The 20,715-nt window shown below is 48.3% G+C and overlaps 1 protein-coding gene across 5 annotated transcripts in view; it reads right to left on the bottom strand.

Moving 5' to 3' along the window:
* Window positions 1-9,670: 9,670 nt before the first annotated feature.
* The window catches only part of iqch (IQ motif containing H), a 250,122-nt gene continuing 239,077 nt past the window's right edge, over window positions 9,671-20,715 (bottom strand). For all 5 annotated transcript variants that reach the window (XM_038813308.1, XM_038813305.1, XM_038813307.1 and 2 more), the window contains 3 exons: window positions 18,716-18,777; window positions 18,182-18,290; window positions 9,671-10,034 (listed from right to left, as the gene is read on the bottom strand). In XM_038813308.1, the coding sequence (XP_038669236.1) occupies window positions 9,933-10,034; window positions 18,182-18,290; window positions 18,716-18,777 (273 nt within the window). In that variant the 3' untranslated portion in view covers window positions 9,671-9,932. The remainder of the gene's footprint in view (window positions 10,035-18,181; window positions 18,291-18,715; window positions 18,778-20,715) is intronic.

Here is a 20,715-nt window from a genome sequence, read left to right as displayed (position 1 = left end):
TAAGTATAGGTGTTAGCGTTAGAGATAGTTTAGTTTGTAGTACTTTGTGCATGAGTAGATATTACTGTGTGTGTAAATAAATAGTATTGACTTTGAACTAACCAACTGGTGCATTGGTTCTTTGATCAGTATTCAGGTTTGAACCTTGTGGCAGTATCGAGAGATACCTGGCGACTCTAAAGCAAACATAATTAGGATTAAGGAAGGTGACCATATTGATTGCTATATTTATAGCAAGTAAACAAAGCAACAGTTGAGACCTGCCTACGTAGGAAGTCCCGCACCTGTAGGTACCTGAATTTGTTTCCCCTTGTCAATCCAAATTTCTTCTCCAGCTCCCACAAGCTAGGAAAGTTCCCCATTATAAACATATCCCCCATCCTCTCAATTCCTGCTCTCTGCCATCCCCGAAACCCCCCGGTCCATCCTTCCCGGGGCAAACCGGTGATCATGACAGATTGGAGACCAAACCGATGCTCCCTCTGCTCCCACATGTCTCCTCCATTGGCCCCAGACTCTCAGGGCCGCCACCACCATGGGGCTGGTGGAGTACTGTGCCAGCGGGAACAGCAGAGGCGCCGTTATCAATGCCCCTAAGCTGGTGCTCTTACATGAAGCCGCCTCCATACGCTCCCATGACGACCCTCCCTCCACCATCCACTTCCTGATCATGGCTATATTCGCCGCCCAATAGTAGTTACTGAAGTTTGGTAGCGCCAGCCCGCCCTCTCCCCGGCTCCGCTCAAGCATCCCCCTCCTTACCCGCGGGGTCTTGCCCACCCATACAAAGCCAGTGATCACTTTGTTGACCCGTTTAAAAAAGGACCGCGGAATAAAGATGGGGAGACACTGGAACACAAACAGATATCTCGGGAGGACCGTCATCTTCACCGTCTGCACCCTCCCAGCTAGTGACAGCGGGTGCGCTTCCCATCTCTGAAAATCGTCCTTCATTTGGTCTACTAGTCGGGCCAGATTAAGTTTGTGCAGCCGTTCCCATTCCCGCACCACTTGGATGCCTAGATACCGAAAGCTTCCCCCTACCACTCTAAACGGCAGTTCCTCCAGTCGCCTCTCCTGTCCCCTCGCCTGGACCGCAAACATCTCACTATTCCCCATATTTAGTTTATACCCTGAAAACCGGCCAAATTCCCCCACAATCCTCATGATTTCTTCCATCCCCTCTGCTGGGTCCCATACATACAGGAGCAGGTCATCTGCGTAAAGCGAGACTCTGTTTTCCACCCCACACCCAGGACCAGCCCCCTCCAGCCCCTTGAAGCTCTCAGTGCAATTGCCAGCGGCTCTATAGCTAGCGCGAACAACAGTGGGGAGAGGGGGCATCCCTGTTTCGTCCCCCGATGCAGCTTAAAATATTCCAATGTTGTCATATTCGTCTGTATGCTCGCCACAGGAGCCTGAAACAGCCTTGACCCAGTCAATAAAGCCCCGCCCAAATCCGAACCGTCCCAGTACCTCCCACAGATACTCCCATTCTACTCGATCAAAGGCCTTCTCTGCGTCCATTGCGACCACTACCTCCACTTCCTTACCTGCCGGGGGCATCATGATCACGTTTATTAGTCTTCTGACATTGGCCACCAACTGCCTTCCCTTAACAAACCCCGTCTGGTCCTCCCCAATAATGTCCAGAACACAATCCTCAATCCTAGAGGACAAAATTTTGGCCAGCAGTTTGGCGTCCACATTCAATACATATATCTGCCTGGAGGACTCACACAGCTCCGGGTTCTTGTCCCGCTTCAGGATCAGCGAAATCATTACCTGTGACATCGCCGGGGGAAGCACCTCTCTCTCCCTTGCCTCATTGAATGTCCTCATCAACATCGGCCACAATATCCCAGATAATTTTTAAAAGAACTCCACTGGGTACCCGTCCGGCCCCGGGGCTTTACCCAACTGCATGGCCTTCAGACCCTCCACTATCTCTTCCATCCCGATCAGGGTCCCCAGCCCTTCTACCAGCTCCCCGTCCACCTTCGGGAAATTCAGCCCCCCTAGGAAGTGCCTCATCCCTTCCGGCCCCGCTGGGGGTTCCGACCTGTACAGCCTACTGTAAAACTCCTTAAATGCCTTATTCACCCCTGCTGAGTCTCCAACCAGGTTCCCATCTCCAACCTTTACTTTCCCGATCTCACTGGCTGCCTCCCTCTTTCTAAGCTGCTGTGCAAGCATTCTGCTGGCCTTCTCTCCATGCTCATAAATTGCTCCCTTTGCCTTTCTCAGCTGTTCCACCGCCCTCCCTGTGGTTAACAAGCCGAACTCCGCCTGCAGCCTCCGCCGTTCCCTTAAAAGCCCTGCCTCTGGGGTCTCCGCATACCTCCTGTCGGCCTGTAGTATCTCCAGTCGGTCCGTCTCTGCCCTGTCCACCTTCTCCCTATGGGCCCATATCGAGATCAGCTCCCCTCTAACCACCGCCTTCAGTGCTTTCCAGACCACCGCTGCCGAAATTTCCCCCGTGTCGTTGACCTCCAGGTAGTTCTGAACACATTTCCTCAGCCGCCCGCACACCTCTTCGTCAGGTAAAAGACCCACGTCTAACCTCCAGTGCGGGCGCTGGTTACTGTCTTTACTAACCTGCAGGTCAACCCAGTGCGGAGCATGGTCTGAGATTGTGATCGCCGAGTACCCCGTGTCCAATAAAGGCCTGCTCAGAATAAAGAAATCAGTCCGGGAGTACACTTTATGCACGTGTGAGTAGAAGGAGACCTCCTTCACCCTCGGCTGCCCAAATCTTCATGGGTCCAACCCCCCATGAACCCTTTTAGTTCCTTTGCCATTGCTGGCACCCTGCCCGTTTTTGAGCTTGACCGGTCTAAACCAGGGTCAATAGCTGTGTTAAAGTCCCCTCCCATGGCCAACTTATGCAAATCCAGGTCCGGTATCTTCCCCCAGCATCCTCTTTATAAACTCCACATCATCCCAATTTGGCACATACACATTTCCTAGTACCACCTGCACCCCCTCCAATTTCCCACTGACTAATAATGTACCGGCCTCCCACATCCAAAACTATTCTTCCTGCCTCAAACACCACCCACTTGTTGATCAGGATCGCGACCCCTCTAGTCTTCGAGTCCAGTCCCGAGTGAGACCACATCTGGAGTTTTATGTAGAATATTGGCCACCTTACTTCAGAAAGATGTAAATGTGTTCGAAGCAGTTCAGAGAATGTTTTATTATATTAATACCTAGACTGGGCGGGTTGCCTTCTGAAGAAAGGTTGGACAGATTAGATTTATACTCACTGGAGTTTAGAACAGTAAGAGGTGACTCGATTAAAACATACAGGGCAGCACGGTAGCACAAGTGGATAGCACTGTGGCTTCACAGCGCCAGGGTCCCAGGTTCGATTCCCCGCTGGGTCACTGTCTGCACGTTCTCCCCGTGTCTGCATGGGTTTCCTCCGGATGCTCCGGTTTTCTCCCACAGTCCAAAGGCTAGGTGGATTGGCCATGCTAAATTGCCCTTAGTGACCAAAAAGGTTCGGAGGGGTTATTGGGTTACGGGGATAGGTAGAAGTGAGGGCTTAAGTGGGTCGGTGCAGATTCGATGGGTCGAATGGTCTCCTTCAGCACTGTATGTTCTATGTTCTAGGATCCTGAGGGGCTCTTGACAAGGAGGATGTGGAGAAGATGTTTTTCTCTTGTGGGAGAATCTAGAATTAGGGGTCACTGTTTAAAAATAAGGGGATGTCCATTTAAGACAGGGAGGAGAAGAAATGTTTTCTCTCCGTATTTGTAACTCCCTCCCTCAAAAGGCAGTTGAAGCAGAGTCTTTGAATGTTTGCAAGGCAGAGGTAGATAGATTCTTGATAACCAAAGGGGTGATTGGAGATCAGGGGTAAGAAGGAGATCAGCCATAAGCGGGGCAGGCTTAAGGGCCGAGTGGTCTTCATCGAATCATACAATTTACAGTGCAGAAGGAGGCCATTCGGTCCATCGAGTCTGCACTAGCCCCTGGAAAGAGCACCCCACCCAAGCCCACACCTCCACCCCATCCTCACACTTCCACCCTATCCCCGTAACCCCACCTTACCCTTTTTGGACACTAAGGGCAATTTAGCATGGCCAAGCCACCTAACCTGCACATCTTTGGACTGTGGGAGGAAACCCACGCAGACACGGGGAGAACATGCAGACTCTGCACAATTACCCAAGTCGGGAATCGAACCTGGGACCCTGGAGCTGTGAAGCAACTGTGCTAACCACTGTGCTACCCAATTCTTCCCCTGCTCCTAATTTGCGCACTCACATATGGTGGGATCAGGCCCTTGCATCAGCACCAAGTTCAAATGGGGAGTTTAGATTTGTCTCCCGTGTGATTAATGCTTCACAACCTTCCTCTGGCTAGCAAAATTGCATCTGTCAGAAATAGGGGCAGGACATGCACAGTTTTAAAGGTCCTCTTAGTTTTCTGAAAATTCAGCCCTTTGTATCTCCTGTAGCTCAGTTGGTAGCAATACTTGCTTATATGTCTTCTATGTATCATGGATATGTATCCATGAGTCAGAAGGGTGAGGGTTCAAGTTCCACTCCAGGACTTCAGCACTTACAAAAGATCAAGGGCTAACACTCCAGAGCAGTACAGATGTTTATTATTTCTCACATGAGATGTCAAAGTGAAACCACTCTGCTCTCTCAGGTAGATGTAAAGGAGCCCATGGTGTTATTTCACAGAAGTGCAGGCAGTCATTCTTGGTATCATGCCCAAATAATTATTCCTCAATCAACATCACAAATTGTTTATCAGTTTATTATCACGCTGCTGTTTGTGGGAGCTCACTGTATGCAGATTGACTGCTGTATTTCCTCATTACAACAGTGACTACACTTCAAAAGTACCTAAGTGACTGTAAAGTGCTTTGAAATATCCAGCAAAATATAAATCTACGCCTTTCCATTTTTTTTTGCCAAGCCTTTTTCTGGAAACCATTAAGGATGCATTTCTGAAAGTGTTCATTTTTAAACGCAGAGGTTTAACTAATAAGAGTTCTTAAAGGAAATGTATAAAAATAAATGGTAATATCGCTCCTGGTATCCACAAAACATTCTGGTCCTTATGGTGCACACCAGCACTCTTAGAATATGCGACATAGTTCTTATGGGTCTTATAAAGAGGGTTTATTTTCTCTGAAGTGCAAGTTTAAGAGCACTGAAAATGGTGAAATTGAATATAGGAAGCATGTGGCTTGGGGTATGCGAGCAGATTTACTGGCTGCCGAGGTGCTCTTGACAATTAAATGTGGGGGTGGTGGGGGGGGGGGGGGGGGGGTTGGGTAAGTTTGGGAAGGGGTGGTTGCATCTTTGACATAACCTTGCGGCCACGTTGATGTGTGAGTTGGAACACGAGTAGCGGTTGACAGAGAAATTTGGGTGGGCAGTCGAAGATGTTACACACCAGTCCAAAGGATCAGCTGTGCCTCTTCCCTGTTATAATTACATGAATAAAACTGTGGCTCAGAAGACGACGACCATTGTGCAATATGGCAATTGACTGACTAATCTGAGGATTGGAAAAGGGTTGTGTTTGTGGAATATTGTAATCAGATGAATAATTAATATTTTGTGAAAGACGTCTATTGTGAGATATGTTAATAAGACAGATGGAATATATTCAGGCCCGGGTAGTACTGAGCAGATCATTTTTGCGTTTGGTGATGCTAATGTTGGGACTGCTCTCGAAACATGTTAATTAGTTGGTATAATTTTCTCAATAAACAGATTCTAAGCAAGAGCTGCAAAGGTTCAGTCAAGTAACCCCCTTCAGAAAGGAGCTAGCTAATCATACACTGAGTTCAACCAATAGTCAGCAAATAAGCAGGAGACACAGTTTCCTCGACTGCTGGGGCTGGAGGGTGTTGGCTGTGCAGGGCACAATAGTTGAACAGTAGGTATTTAAGGACAGTTAAATATCGTCTTGGGGGATCAGGAAAAATCTTCCAATGGTGGGCATTCATATTGCAGTAAGAGTCAGTGGAAGCACAAACAATATTTTATATGACATTTTATTTTTATTTAACTTTTGCCAACAGTATTGCCAAGTGTGGCATTACGGGTCCTGAAATGTGTCTCAGTCATGCTAAACTTCCTGCAGCGTATGAGGTAGACAACGTTGGCTGAGTTGCACGAGTATGTACCGCGTAGCTGGTGGGTGGTATTCTCACGTGTAATGGTGTAATCGTGAGAACATCACCCACCAGGTATGCGGTACATACTGGTGCGACTCGGCCAACGTTGTCTACCTCATACGCTGCAGGAAAGGATGTCCCGAAGCATGGTACATTGGAGAGACCATGCAGATGCTGCGACAACGAATGAACGGACATCGTGCGACAATCACCAGGCAGGAATGTTCCCTTCCAGTGGGGGAACACTTCAGCAGTCAAGGGCATTCAGCCTCTGATCTCCGGGTAAGCATTCTCCAAGGCGGCCTTCAGGACATGCGACAACGCAGAATCGCCAAGCAGAAACTAATAGCCAAGTTCCGCACACATGAGTGCGGCCTCAACCGGGACCTGGGATTCATGTCGCATTACATTCATCCCCCACCATCTGGCCTGGGCTTACAAAATCCTACCAACTGTCCTGGCTTGAGACAATTCACACCTCTTTAACCTGGGGTTACCCCTATCTCTGGATCTGCAAAGACTTAATTACCTGCAAATGCTCGCATTCTAAGCATTGTTTGGCCTCTTTGAATTTGTCTATATATATGTTTCTGGAACATACCTCTTCATTCACCTGAGGAAGGAGCAGTGCTCCAAAAGCTAGTGTTTGAAACAAACCTATTGGACTTTAACCTGGTGTTGTAGGACCTCTTACTGTGCTCACCCCAATCCAACGCCGGCATCTCCACATCAGCGGTGGTGGGGGAAAAATTTGTCATTCATGGGCTCTGATCACTGTCTAATTTCTACCGAGATGTACCCTGGTATGAATGTTGCAGGAGTTCAGGCTTAAACTAGTCCATAATTACCCGAGAGTCAAATAACTGTCTAAACTCATAAGAATGGCCAATTGAACAAGGTATTGGAAGGAGCTGTTGGGAGTCTGAGGAACTGCACTCAACCAGAGGGCTATATCTTTAGCAGTGGCAGGGAAAGAAATAAAACAAAATGAGGACATTTTTAAACAAACAGGAAAAGGAGGTTTAGGGAATAAACCATCGTCTGCCATTGCGCCTTTTAGTTCACAGGAATAATAAGACCAGAAATTAGATCCCAATTGCTATAAAGGTTGCCACGATGTGGAGATGCCGGCGCTGGACTGGGGTGAGCACAGTAAGAAGTCTCACCACACCAGGTTAAAGTCCAACAGGTTTGTTTCAAAATCACTAGCTTTTGGAGTGCAGCTCCTTCATCACGACTTCACCTGATGAGGGAGCAACACTCAGAAAGCCTGTGATGTCAAATAAACCTGTTGGACTTTAACCAGGTGTGGTGAAATTTCTCGCTATGAAGGTAAGCACAATGCACACCATTTTACAGGGCTCCTGGTTTTAAGGCATTTTGAAATTACTTGCAGATGATAGCGTGCCCAGTGAGGAAATAACCTCATGTGCCTTGTATCGGCGGCACCTGCTATCTGATCTCTGAATCTACCGTTGGAAACATCCAACCAGCCACTGAGAGACTGGTGATGGGCTTCCAATTTAAAAATGGGAGAGCGACATAAGCAGCACTTTCCATGTGATTCTTCCAGGAGCTGGGCTGTTCCCAAGTCATAACGCCTGTGGTGTTTCTACCCAGAAGAAATCCAAGTTCCAGAGAAGGATAATCAGACCATTACCAAACACATCCATCTAAGTGCTCCATGCCCAGCACATCTATCAGCTTCAATGAGTCACATTTCAAAGTGTCACATATGCAAAGTCTGCATTACGCTTGCGCCCGAGTGGGTCAAATATGATATTCATCAAACAACAAGGGCAGCACGGTGGCGCAGTGGTTAGCACTGCTATCTCACGACGCCGAGGTCCTAGGTTCGATCCCGTCTCTGGGTCACTCGTGTGGAGTTTGCACATTCTCCCCGTGTCTGCGTGGGTCTCACCCCCACAACCCAAAGATGTGCAGGGTAGGTGGATTGGCCACGCTAAATCGCCCCTTAATTGGAAAAAATGAACTGGGTACTCTAAATTTAAAAAAAAATCAAACAACAAATCACGATTGTATTAAAAAAAATTATTATGAAAGAAACAGTCATTTTTCTGATGTCTTTCGTGACCTATCTAAAGGGGGGGAGCTGGATTTTTCCAGGCAGCTGCTAAACTGGAGGTAAACTTCCCTCAGCAACAGCAATTAACCTCTAACCAAAATCAGGATGTCCACATCACTGCGGGAACAGCTTGTGGCCTTAAAGGGACAGTCCAGCTCAGACATAGCCGCACCTTTGCAGCAGACAGCTTCACATTATTAGCCAAAGGGCTGTCAAGGTGCAAACACGTCTTTGTTGTTTTACACTGTGCTTACATGATGTAATAAATCTATTCTGTAACTCACCATGAGCATTGGCACGAGGCAGTGTCAGTTGAAAAGAAGAAAATAATATTGACGTCCTGATAATCAGTCTTTTTTTTAATAAAGGTGGGATAAATGATCAATATTCATCCAACCAACTGTAAAAAATGACTTTAATGAAGTGATAAAGTATATTTTTTGAGAACTGAATCCAAAGATATTCCTTCTATCACCTTTATAGAAAACTGTACCAGGACAGATGTGCAGGAGAAAAGTATTCTTGTACCACAATAAAACAAAAGTTACAAAGATCTTTCCAAAACAATCCTAACAGTTATGTCTTTCAATGGCTGTTTTATTGTGAAAATTTCATTAAGGGAGTTAAATTCATCACAATCAAACTTGTTCATTGTCCTAATTTCAAGGATTACCTGAATGTCTTTAATCGCTGCCTGTGACATGAATTTAGCATTAAGCTTCTTTCCCATACTGCACGTGAAAGGATTTCTTCAACAAAACTGCATGTGTATGGGTTTTACTGAATATTCCTTCCCACCCTTTTCTGAAGATCGAGAGGCAACCTCTCATCACATCTACACAGTTCTCCAGCTAGAACCTTAGAATTCCTATAGTGCAGGAGGATGCCATTCGGCCCATTGAAATACCACTGACCCTCTGAAAGAGCACCCTACCGAGGCTCACTCCCCCGCCCTATCCCCGTATTTAGTTAAGGAAAAATCCAGAGCTCATTCTGCTGTGGAAGAAATTTGTCTTCTCATATCCTTCCAGACAAAAAAGATGAATTAAGGTGTGATCCCCCCCCCCCCCCCCCCCCCCCCCGTACCAAACCCTAAAGAAGTTCAGTAGCAATACTGGTAATGCTAATTAATTAAGATGCAAGTCTGTCAACAACACTTAACTGGACAGACAAAGGGCTTAACCATGTGAAAGAAGAATGACTTTTGCTTTTTAATCATGACTGATTCATTTTGGATTGCTCTGATGCACCTCCTGCTGGCTGGTTACAAAGTGCTGCGACCTGGAAATAGATTGCCTGGTTTTCGGACAGTGCATGACTGTCCAAGAACAGTACGGAGCAATGAGAAGACTTAAAGGAGGGAGGGAAATTAGAATTGAGAGAAAGCTTGCAAGTATTTATATCCCCAACATGGAAAAGCTATCCCTCCTATCTTGACTTGAACGTTTTAATTGGGAATTTGGAGTTCATTTCTATCATTTTCAGAATAGCCTGTTGTAAAAATTGATGCTCCTGGACATTTCCCATGCTTCCAGAGGTACAATCTGTAATATATTTGAACGATGATTGAAGAAAATGCTGCCTTGAAGAATTCCCGTTTCACTAGAGTCTTTGCCAGCAGTCAAAGGCAGCATTGGAACTTAAGTGGATAATGCAGTATTTTGGAAAATGTCTAGTTTCTCTGAATTAGGATCTTCAAGTCAGAGCTTCTAATGCAGCGATTGCATAATCTTCTTTAGCTTTCGACTTGTTCACTATTGTCACTCCGAGGATTGTCTCAATGTCTTTGATTGCCGCCTGTAACATGAACAGAGATGCTTAGAATCTTTACTAAACCATATGTGCAAAAGGATATCTTTTGCCATTCCACAGCAAAACTCTCAGCGATGTCTAGTATGTACCTCCTGCCCTCTCTTTCCCCAAATCCTTATCTTGATTTTGATTAATTTCTCCAATGGTGTTCTCCTTCTCACCCTCCACACATTGCAACATGCCCAAAACTCAACTACCTGTGAAAAGCTATAGATACCTATGGAAAGCTATGTCTAAAATCCCAAGATACCTGTATCTTGCTCACGAGACTATTCTTCATGTAGGCTCAGGCGACTGAGTACGTGACAGACAGCTCTGATCTTGACCATAACCAATGTCCCCAACACATGCACTTACTTGCAATGAAAGTTGAAATAAACTACATCATAGGAAATTGTTCAATCTTTATTATCCACGATGAACACAAGGAGTTTGCTGCTCAGGATAGTTATCAAAGATGGGATCCTTGAACATTTCTCCTCCCTGGACCAGACAGCTAAGGGAAATTATATTTCTCCAATATCGAGGTCACCTGGAGCATTATTGAAACTGATGCTCATGTGGCCAGAATTAGAAAAATATATTTTCCAAAGAGGCAAATAAAAAAACTGAGAAAAAACTTTTGGTCAGTTTAGGAAAATATTCTGGGAAATTTCTCTTGGAAGTTGGATCCAAAAAAATAATGCTGTTTGCACTTTAGTGCCAAATGGTTATGGGGAAAACACAAATCAGATTCATCAAAGCAACACCAATTCTCATTGAACTTTCCAGATAATTGCAGGTGCTACCAAGAACAAAGCAACCCGCCTGCCGCTGCCTTAAACATTCACTCCATCCACTAGCGACACACAGGGCGGAACGGAATGTCCCCACAAAATGGCAAAGGGTGAAGCTCGGCATGAAAACTGGTGTGATGCCCACTGGCCTCGGTGGCACGATCCGGACGACAATTTTTAGGCACTCAGAAGAAAGTGTATCCCCACATGAAAAAGCCGTGCCCGAGGCTCAAAGGGTGGAAGTCGCCCGGCCCAGGGGTCATCTGAGTACTTTAGTCAAGAGGGCGCAGCATTTGAATGACTCTATAGCATTTGCTCCTAGTCAAGCCAGGAGGAAGGCAGCTTCTCGATTCACAGAGGGGGCCCTCACCATTATGCTGGGTGCCATGGAGGAGAGACGGGCAACAATATACCCTCGGATTGGCAGGAGACCCTACAGCAAGGTAACAAATCCAGCCTGGGAGACGGTGGCGGCGCTGGTCAATGCCAGCAGCCTGCACAAGAGGATTGGGGCGTGGGGGGTGCAATGCCGCAAAAGATGAATGACTTATTTCCGTTCTGCCAGAGTAAGTGCTCCATATTTCCTCTCTGCACTCCACATTGCCATTACCCCTCGGAATGTCAACTCAAACCTACATGCTGCCCCACCTCGCAGGACCCCAGCACCCAAACTCCAATAAGCTCCCTCACTCCCTCTGGCACTCCTCTTTAGAACCTCTGCCTGCTTACATGCAGTTCCCACATATGTCAGGTGTCATCGACATCTGACCCACTAGGTGTCCATTGAACATCATCCCCATTTGTGTTTCTGCAGGATAAGCTTGCCCACAATTGCCGTGATTGAGAGAAAACGGGAGGTGGGATGCTGAGGATCGTGACTCCTTTTGAGAAGAGAGCCCTGGAGTCCGCAGTGGAGGAGCAGGAATGGGCCTGTTCTAAGAGTGAGGTTGGTCTGCAAGAGAAAAGTGAGGAGCCACTACACATTCATCCAGATGACCAGAATGTGTATCCCAGACATGGCCATGAAATAAAACCATGGCCCTTTCCTTGCAGGAGCATCAGCCAATCAGCCTGGCCTACCTCAGAGGGTCCCACCACCCCCATACGACCTCGGAAGCGATGTAGGACGACAGCGAAGGATCATCATGGCTATAACCTGCATAATCCACCATCGCAGAGACACACACCTCAGTGGGCGAACTTAGCAGGTGGGTTTCTGGGTCACTATCTGGTGGGCACCACACTGCTTCTGATGCACATCAGGTGGAGTCAGGAACGTCCCAGGGATTGGACAGTCGGTGGATTGCTGGATCTCAGGACTCAGCTGTGCCCCAGCCAGGTGCTGTGCCGCTGGACACGTTTGTCCCTCAGCTGCTTGAGATGCAAAGGCAGAGTCAGGAATACCAGGACGTGTTGTCGGTGACACTCCTGCGACTGCAAGGCCAAATAGAGAAGTCCCAAAGCTTCCTGTCACAGGAGCTGGTGCCAGCAATGCATGGCCCCCAGGCCAACACTGCAAAGGTGGCATCCGCAGTGGCAAGCCTGGGCCCGAGGTCAGATTCATGGTGGGAGAGCTCTGAAGCAGGATCAGTCCCTGAGGGCCACGGCTGAAGGGTCCAACTGCATGGTGCAGACAATACCGGGCCTCCAGGACCGGCAGCTGCAGATCATGTTGATGTTTCTAGAGCTCAGTCCAGTTGCTCCTCCATCCCATGGAGTAATCCAGGGGCCCATGAGCATCTGGAGGGTGGAGGATCCGCTGGTGCACATCCCGGGGCCTTCCACCCAGGGGACTCTGGGAATGCCCAGCCAATCTGACTCCCCCCTTCCTGAGACTGGTGCAACTCGGCACACCAGACTGAACAGGGTGGCGCTACAACACTAGTGCCACCCGAAAGTAGGCTGATGTCCTATAGGACTCAGCCCTCCAGGGGATGCCCACCAAGGGCACCTCAGGCAAAAGGGCATGGAAGGCAGCAGGCAGTCTCCTTCTCTGATGTGCATCCTGGGAATACACCCGGGCATAGTGGGAGGGATGACAAGACTAAGGAATTGTAGGGGCATAGCGTGGGCACAGGTGAAGGTAAACTCAGTTAGTTGGGGGGGGGGGGGGGGGGGGGGGCAATATCCACCTGTTAAATCTGCACATGTCACTGAATTAAATATGATTGTTATTCCCCCTGTTGTTTCACGGCACCGAGGTCCCAGGTTCGATCCCGGCTCTGGGTCACTGTCCATGTGGAGTTTGCACATTCTCCCCGTGTCTGGGTGGGTTTCGCCCCCACAACCCAAAGATGTGCAGGGTAGGTGGATTGGCCTCGATAAATTGCCCCTTAATTGGAAAAAATGAATTGGGCACTCTAAATTTATATTTATAAAAAAGTATTGTTCTTCACCACCCTAACACCTCACGTTCTTTAACCCTCCTCCCAGTGGCATCTCGCTTTTCCCCATTGGGACACAGGTGTTCTCACTGTCCCTCAATGTCTGCCAGACAGTTAGGCTCTCTCATTGCGAATGTTTCATTCACAGCGATTGGACTGAGGCATGTATCAGTGAAAACTAGACCCCCGACCCTAATGCCCCTCTCGAGTGAAGGGGCAAAGGAATGTAGGGCAGACCCTCACTCAGACAAGAGTCGGGGAGTCAGCATGCTGGCAGCAGACAGGAGTCAGACATAAGCAGTAGCTGAGGAGCATCACAGGCCAGTCATCACCCTCATGCACTGACTGGGCTGCAGGCACACAGGGACTCCCCAGCCCCAGCACCCTGATGATCGATACCTTGTCCATCTTCATCTCCTGGTCGCAGAGAGGTTGTGATGTCCTGGGGGCGGGGTTGGAGGCTCTTCCACGGTGCCCTCAGGTACATCCTCTTCCGAGGACATGTTCCAGTCCTCGAGGTCATCGTCAGGAAGCTCCTCGCCCTGCTGCAGAGCTTGGTTGTGGACAGCAGACCATGACAATGCGGGAGACCCTCAGGAGACTGTACTGCAGAGCCCCACCGGACCTGTCAAGGCAACGGAACTGCGTTGTCAACACACCAGTGCACCACTCGATGACAGCTTGGATCGCACTGTACGTCTCATTATACCACAGCAGTCTGTGGCATCCACAACCTGAGGGGTTATCCCTTTTCCCCAAGGAGCCAGCCCTGTAACCTGGGTGTCCTTCGAAGATTCCAGGGGTCTGCGACTGGCTGAAGATGTAGCTGTCATACACGCTCCCTGGAGAACGGGCACACACGTGCATGAAATGACATTTGGTGATCGCACACCGGCTGGACATTGAGAGAGTGGAACCCCTTCCAGTTGATGAAGGGGCCGCGGAGAGCAACATAGGTGCAGTCCAGCCTCTCCTGCACCTGTGACAGAACAGCCTGTGACAGAGCAGCCATAACTCTCTCATCCTGCTAGACCTGGTCCAGGTCAAAGTGGATGTAGTCCAGAGCCCGTGCATACACAGCATTTGTGACTTCACAGATGCACTCATGGGTGGATGCCTGTGTGGAACCCTGGAAAGACCCTGGAAAGGCCCCGTGGTGTCAAAGCCTTCATGGCCACAGGAAGAGGGTGTCCTCCGGTGCCACATAACCAAGTCCGCAAGAACATGGCACAGGTGCGCACAGTGACCTTTTTGAGGTCGAGTAGCAGATGATGTCGTACAGCTCCATGAAGGACCCTTGGCGTTCTTCGGCGCCATCTTGTCCCCTGCATGACTTGTGCGGTCTCCGGCCCCTGATCCTGCCCTGTGGCCCTTTGGTTTTGATCTGCAGGGTCTTCCCTCAGAGCGTTGCATGTTGCTGCTGGAGGCTGTGCTAGAGAGAGAGAGAGAGAGAGAGGGGGGGGGGGGGGGGGGGTGGGAGAGAGAGAGAGAGAGAGAGAGAGGGAGAGACAAAGAGATAATCATAGATTTTACAGTGCAGGAGGCCATTCGGCCCATCGGGTCTGCACCGGCCCTTGGAAAGAGCACCCCACTTAAGCCCACACCTCCACCCAAACCCCATAACCCCATATAACCTTTTTCAATCCTTGCACACCTTTGGAGAGAGGGAGAGAGAGGAGAGAGAGTGACAGAGAAAGAGAGAGGGGAGAGAGAGAGTCAGCTTTGTGTGGTTGCTGCTGACCATCATTATCTCCCCTGACCCATTGTCCTTTCTGACATGGCAGGAGCCAATCCTAGAGGCTCATAGGCAGCGATCGCACACTGACAGCTCAGGTGCCTTCCCCTCTCCAGCCCACGACTGGTTCCGGCCTATTCCTCGCCCATTTAAGACTGGCCTGTAGCCTTATGTATAGGTTTCCTCTCCCTTAATGTCACTATCACTGGAAGCTCTTACAGAAGGGTCCTGTACTCCCTCATCCCAAATGTCCAAGGTCACCTGGACGATTATGTCCACCATACAGGAGTTGCTGGATCTTGACAGGCAGGCATTGGAGTCCTGGCAGAGAAGCGACCCCATTGCCTCTTGCTCCCATGCTTCCACAAAGCTTTGTGCCCTGAATCGCAAGGATTCGTCCATTCCTTGACTGTGCGGGAATTAATATTGCTAAGGGTTAACTCTTGATGCCCAATTAATGTCACAAGCACGAGTTGCAGGAAATTTACAGGGCACATTTGCTTTCTGCTCTCAGGGAGAGGCAGAGCTAACAGGCACTCTTCTTACTCAGGCAGCATCATTCCGAGATCTCACTGCTGTCATGCCTCAACACTTCCTGGACTGCCCCGCCCGGGTGGGCACCGTGCTGCTTTCTCTTTCAGGGTCTCATTCACCCAGCCCATTTGGCTCAGCTGCATGACTCTCATCACATCCCAATCCATATGCCCCACAGCCACCCCCGCCTCAGACTCCCCTACCCCCGGAGTTGCCCAGCAGCCTCTATCCCTTTACACTCCCTGGTGCTTAGTGTAGACGGATGGGGCTCAACTCCATCCTCCCTGTCGGTGGACATGGGGCCCAGTTCCCGTGTTTAAAAAGCAATTTGCGTTGGTGTGATGCCACGTTTGGTGTGTGGGAACATTCAATGAGGGCTGAAGATGCGACATTAAGCCCACTAAGTAGATGTTGGTAGATTCATATTCATGTTAATGGGGCTTGCAGCATTCTGGGGCGTGAACCTGATTGTGTTGTCGGGGCGGGCCCTGGGAGATCGCTTTCTGAAATCTGTCATAAATCCTGTTTTTGGCCTCTCGCGATATTTAGCAACCATTACGGGATTTGCGCCCATGGCTAACGGGCCCACGAAATTGTACCCACAGTGTCTGCAGTGTGTGCCATGTACAAGATGCATTCAAGTAACCTGCCGACTCCTTTGCTAGCCTCTTCCAAACCCAAAACCGTTACCACCTAGAGGGAGAAGAGCAACAAATCTGTGGGAACACCACCCTTTTAAATTCCCTTACATGTCACATACCACCTTATAGAGTTATACAGTTATACAATCCCTACAGTGTAGGAGGCCATTCACCCATCAAGTTTGCACCGACCCCTCTGCAAGACCACCCTATCTAAGCCCAATCCCCCATCCTAGCCCCATAACCCCACCCAAGGGCAATTTAACATGGCCAATCCACCTAACCTGCACATCGTTGGATTATGGGAGGAAACCGGAGCACCCGGAGGAAACCCACGCAGACACGGGAAGAATGTGCAAACTCCACACAGTCACCCAAGGCCAGAATGGAACCAGGGACCCTGGAGCTGTGAGGCAGCAGTGCTAATCACTGTGCCACCGTGCTGCACCTGACTTAGACTATATTGCCTCTGTTCCTTTAGAAACTTCCTTCCGAAAAGCACCATGGGTGTATCTTCTCTAGGTCAGCAGCCGCTGTTTAAAACGGCAACTCATCCCATTTTCTCAAGGAAAATCAGGACTGGCCAACAAACTCTGGCCTGGCCAATAACACTCATCCTATTAAGAATGAGTTCTGGTGATGAAGAGTCATATTATACTCGAAGCGGTAACTCTGTTTCTCTCTCCACGGAGGGCTGAGTTTTTAGGATGGTGGGAGGTCGACCTAATAAGCGTGATTGCCAGCAGGCAGAATTCCCGTCCTCGCCTTGTAGAACTGCCGGCCAATCAGATTGCCTACAGCTCTCTACCCCCTCCAGGCCCAGCACTGTAACGGCTGGAAAAGGTACTGCAGCATCACGCCCAGGACCAAGAATGGAATTCTACAGCCCTTCCTGATGGCTGGTTCAGTCGACCACCACCGCGGGCTCCTCCACAATAGCACGCACAAAGAATGTATAGGCTAGGTAAGTAGCTAGGGTATTGGTGAGGGCAGGGTAGGGGACTCCTGGAAGGGTCAAAAGGGGGCGATTGGGGTATTGGTGGATAGGCTGGGAGTCAGGGGAGGGCGGGGGTTCAGGGGAGGGCGGGAGATCAGGAAGTTTCCAGCCCTTGACGGGAGGGCGCCTCCCAGTCAGAAGGGAGCTTCCAATGGAGGCGCACACCACCCCCACCTTCCCATCCGAGATTGAGGATTTTAAATGTTTCAATTTCCTCCATGATCTATCCGGCACCTGCAAGCCTATAATTTGAGGCTGGGTGGGAAAACGCCCTTAAGTGGTCATTAAGTGGCTACTTAAGGGCCTTAATTAGGGCGAGGGTGGGCTTCCGGCCCTGCCCGCCCCTCCATAAAAGTAATTCCGGCTCCGGGTGCGACAGATCCTGGAGGGAATCCCACCCAAGCATGCAATTTCACACTGCCCCCCCCACCCCCTCTTCCCCCCCCCCCCCCCCCCCCAACCTCAAAGTCCTCTGGAGTGGGGTGGGGGGGAAGTAAAGTGCAGGCCGCTCTTGAGTTTTACCAGCCTTTCCTGTTTTTATTCAACAAGAAGTGTTCTTCTTAAACAATTCTGGGAGCTGCATTTTGTACGTTCTGAGTATCAGTTTGTAGGCTCGCTGTTTAGGCTTATCCATGAAGATGGCCGATTTGGCTGAGGTATTGGAACACTATCACTGTCTGTGGAGCCATTACTCAACGTAGGTTCGCGTCTTTCAGACAGGGTAGCTGAAAGGGGAAATAATTCAAAGGATCTGTGACTGTCAGTGATATTGTCGTACAAATGCTTATTAGTGCACGCATATTAAATTCCTATTTTAATATTAACATTACCCCATTGAAGTAGCAGAGAGAGGAATGTACTGCTGACTGTGCTCCTTCTTCATTCAATGACTGGTTTACTCAGGCTGGTAAGCTTGGGTTTCCACGTATTGAAATGTAGAGTCATGATTGTCGGCTCAAGGTTGAGTGACACCTTGCTTCCAATCACCATGCAATCTTCAAACATTTCTATGTTAATAAAGTGTACAAAAATTAACAGCAAAACATTAGTTAATTAACACCTCACCTGGAAATTGTTCTCCAATTGCACATTAGGTGCTGATATTTCCTGATGAATGACAGAGAGATTACGAGCAAAGGTCAGCAGAGCCCCCTGGAGATCGTCCCCAATTGTTCTGTTAATGATATACAAACAAATGAGTTTACTAATGATTCCCTTTACATGCTTAAAAACAATCACAGTCTCATTTCAGGGAAGTGCTGATGGAATTTAATGAGCATTTTCTTTCTCGCGGGGCACAAATCTTCTGGGAAATATGAAAGATGAGGTACTGTTTTTACATGTCAACTGAAGGATTTGCACAATAAATATGTTTTATTAATCAATACAGCATTGAAAAGCAATAGGTTAACTCAACTGCATGGCAAAAAGGCATCCCACAGAGTTAGGAACAGGCTATTACGGTCATTTTAAAACAAACATCATACACTCGACATGCAAAATATTGCAGCAGATTGAATAATTGCTATCGAAAGCTTGCTCCTTGAACGCAAACTTGGGAGTTACAAAATGTGCATTTGTAGTAAATGGCAAACTTACACCATCCCCAAACGATCTTTCTTATTATCTTCATGAAGTATAAAGACTGTTCCTAGTCTTTCCTGATAAAACAAAAAAAATTAGATCTCATGCTCAATAGGATGGCGCACATTGTGAAAAGACCCTCGGGGTTTTCTTCCTCTCTCCTGTCAAGACATTTGATGTGTGCTGGGAAGTAGTTCCGTTTGCAGCAAGGTAGCCGTGAGAGTCAGACTTGGCTCAACATCCCTTCACAGGACATCGCAACTAAGCCTGACCGGCCCCCAACACTCAACGCACGCACGCTTACCAGCAAGGATGATTTATCCCACTTTTTGGGGTTTGCCGATCTCAACTAGCTGTTGCGCCAGTTGAGATCAGCAAACCCAACAGAGTATGGTGAACGAACCAAGGAACTTCTGTACCTCGCGATCTGGAATACATACGAGTTATCATTTTCATAGGCGTACAACTCCCCCAGGAGGCGAGTATCAGTCGATAGCAAGCTCTTGTCCATTACCAGGGGGAGGTCCTACGTCCGTTTTGTCACTGTTGGGAGGTCACCCTTCAGTATGATTAGTTTGGCACACCTATATAGAATGCAAGCAGCAACCCAAATTAAATAAAACTGACTATTAATTTTAACACTATATGTGACAAGAGAAGCAGGTGCTTTTCTCCTTAGAGCAGAGATTTATTAAAGGCATTTGAAATTAAGAATGGTTTTGATTATAGTAAATAAGGAAAAACTGTTTCCACTGGCAGGAGTGTCGGTGACCCAGATTTACATCAATTTAAGATAATCTAAGGCAGAAGAACCAGAGGGGAAATTAGATTTTTTTTATTTACATAGCAAATTGTTACGAACTGCCTTAAAGGGGTAATGGAAGCAGCTTCAATGGTAATTTTCAACAGAGAATTGGATACATATTTGAAAAAGAAGAATTTACAGGGCCATGGCAAAAGGGTAGGAACATGACTAATTAAAAAGCTCTTTCAAAGAGTTTCACAGGTATGATGTGATCAATGGACTCTTTCTGTGTTGTGTAATTCTTTGTGTTAATAATAAGCCCTGTGGTAATTTTGAAACTAATGGTGGGAAAGTCTGTAGAACTGCTTCTCGATAGCGTGTCGCAATTGCAGCATCTTAAAATATACGAGCAGTCCGACTCAAAAACTGGAAGCAGTCCGAGTCAGAGAAACAAGGGTGAGTTTTGGTTGGAAAACTGAGGTGAAAGCATTATTCAGTGTTTCCTGGTTACACATGGATTCACTGAGATTTAAAAATAATCTGCGGAGATGCAGCAATTCAACATTATTGATTGGAATAAAAGCAAAATTTTGCAGATGCTGGAAATCTGACATAAATACAGAAAATGCTGGATAAACCCAGCAGGTCTGGCAGCGTCTGCGGAGGGAGAAGCAGAATTCATGTTTTGAGTCCATATGACGCTTTTCAGATTGGATGCATGTTTAGTGATAAGCTGGAAGAAATTTGTCATTCATTGGTGAACTGTAATGCGGGCGTCAGATGAATCAGAATCATTAAAGAAGAATAGGTGGAATTCTCCGGTTGTCGGGATTCACACTTCCTGCCGGCAACAAACCTGCCACCCCCAACCACGACTGTGCCCTCCGCCTCAAATTGTACCCTTTTATAGGTTTCCTGGCCGGGCAGGTTGGCTTCAATGGGAAATCCCATTGGCAAGTGGCGGGAAGATAGAATCTTGCCACCAGCGAATGGCATGACGCCAAGAAACCCGCAGCTGGGGAAATCCTGCCCATGGGGGATCCGTGGCGTTTTACGTCAAAGAAATCAGCACTGCCCCAGCACTGATCCTCGGACCGGTGAAGGGCTAGCAGCCACGCCACGTAAAACTCCCGGCCTCCACAACAAAAACAGCCGGAAAATTGCCGGGTCTGTGGCCACGCATGCACACGGCGACGACCTGCAGCGGTCGCGCTGTACAGTATGGAGCCGGTCATGTGCGGACCCGACCTGCCAGATAGTGCCCCCCTGG

This window comes from Scyliorhinus canicula, chromosome 12 (assembly GCF_902713615.1).
Source record: "Scyliorhinus canicula chromosome 12, sScyCan1.1, whole genome shotgun sequence".
In the NCBI taxonomy this organism is placed as follows: domain Eukaryota; kingdom Metazoa; phylum Chordata; class Chondrichthyes; order Carcharhiniformes; family Scyliorhinidae; genus Scyliorhinus; species Scyliorhinus canicula.
This window is presented reverse-complemented; position numbering and strand designations above follow the sequence as displayed.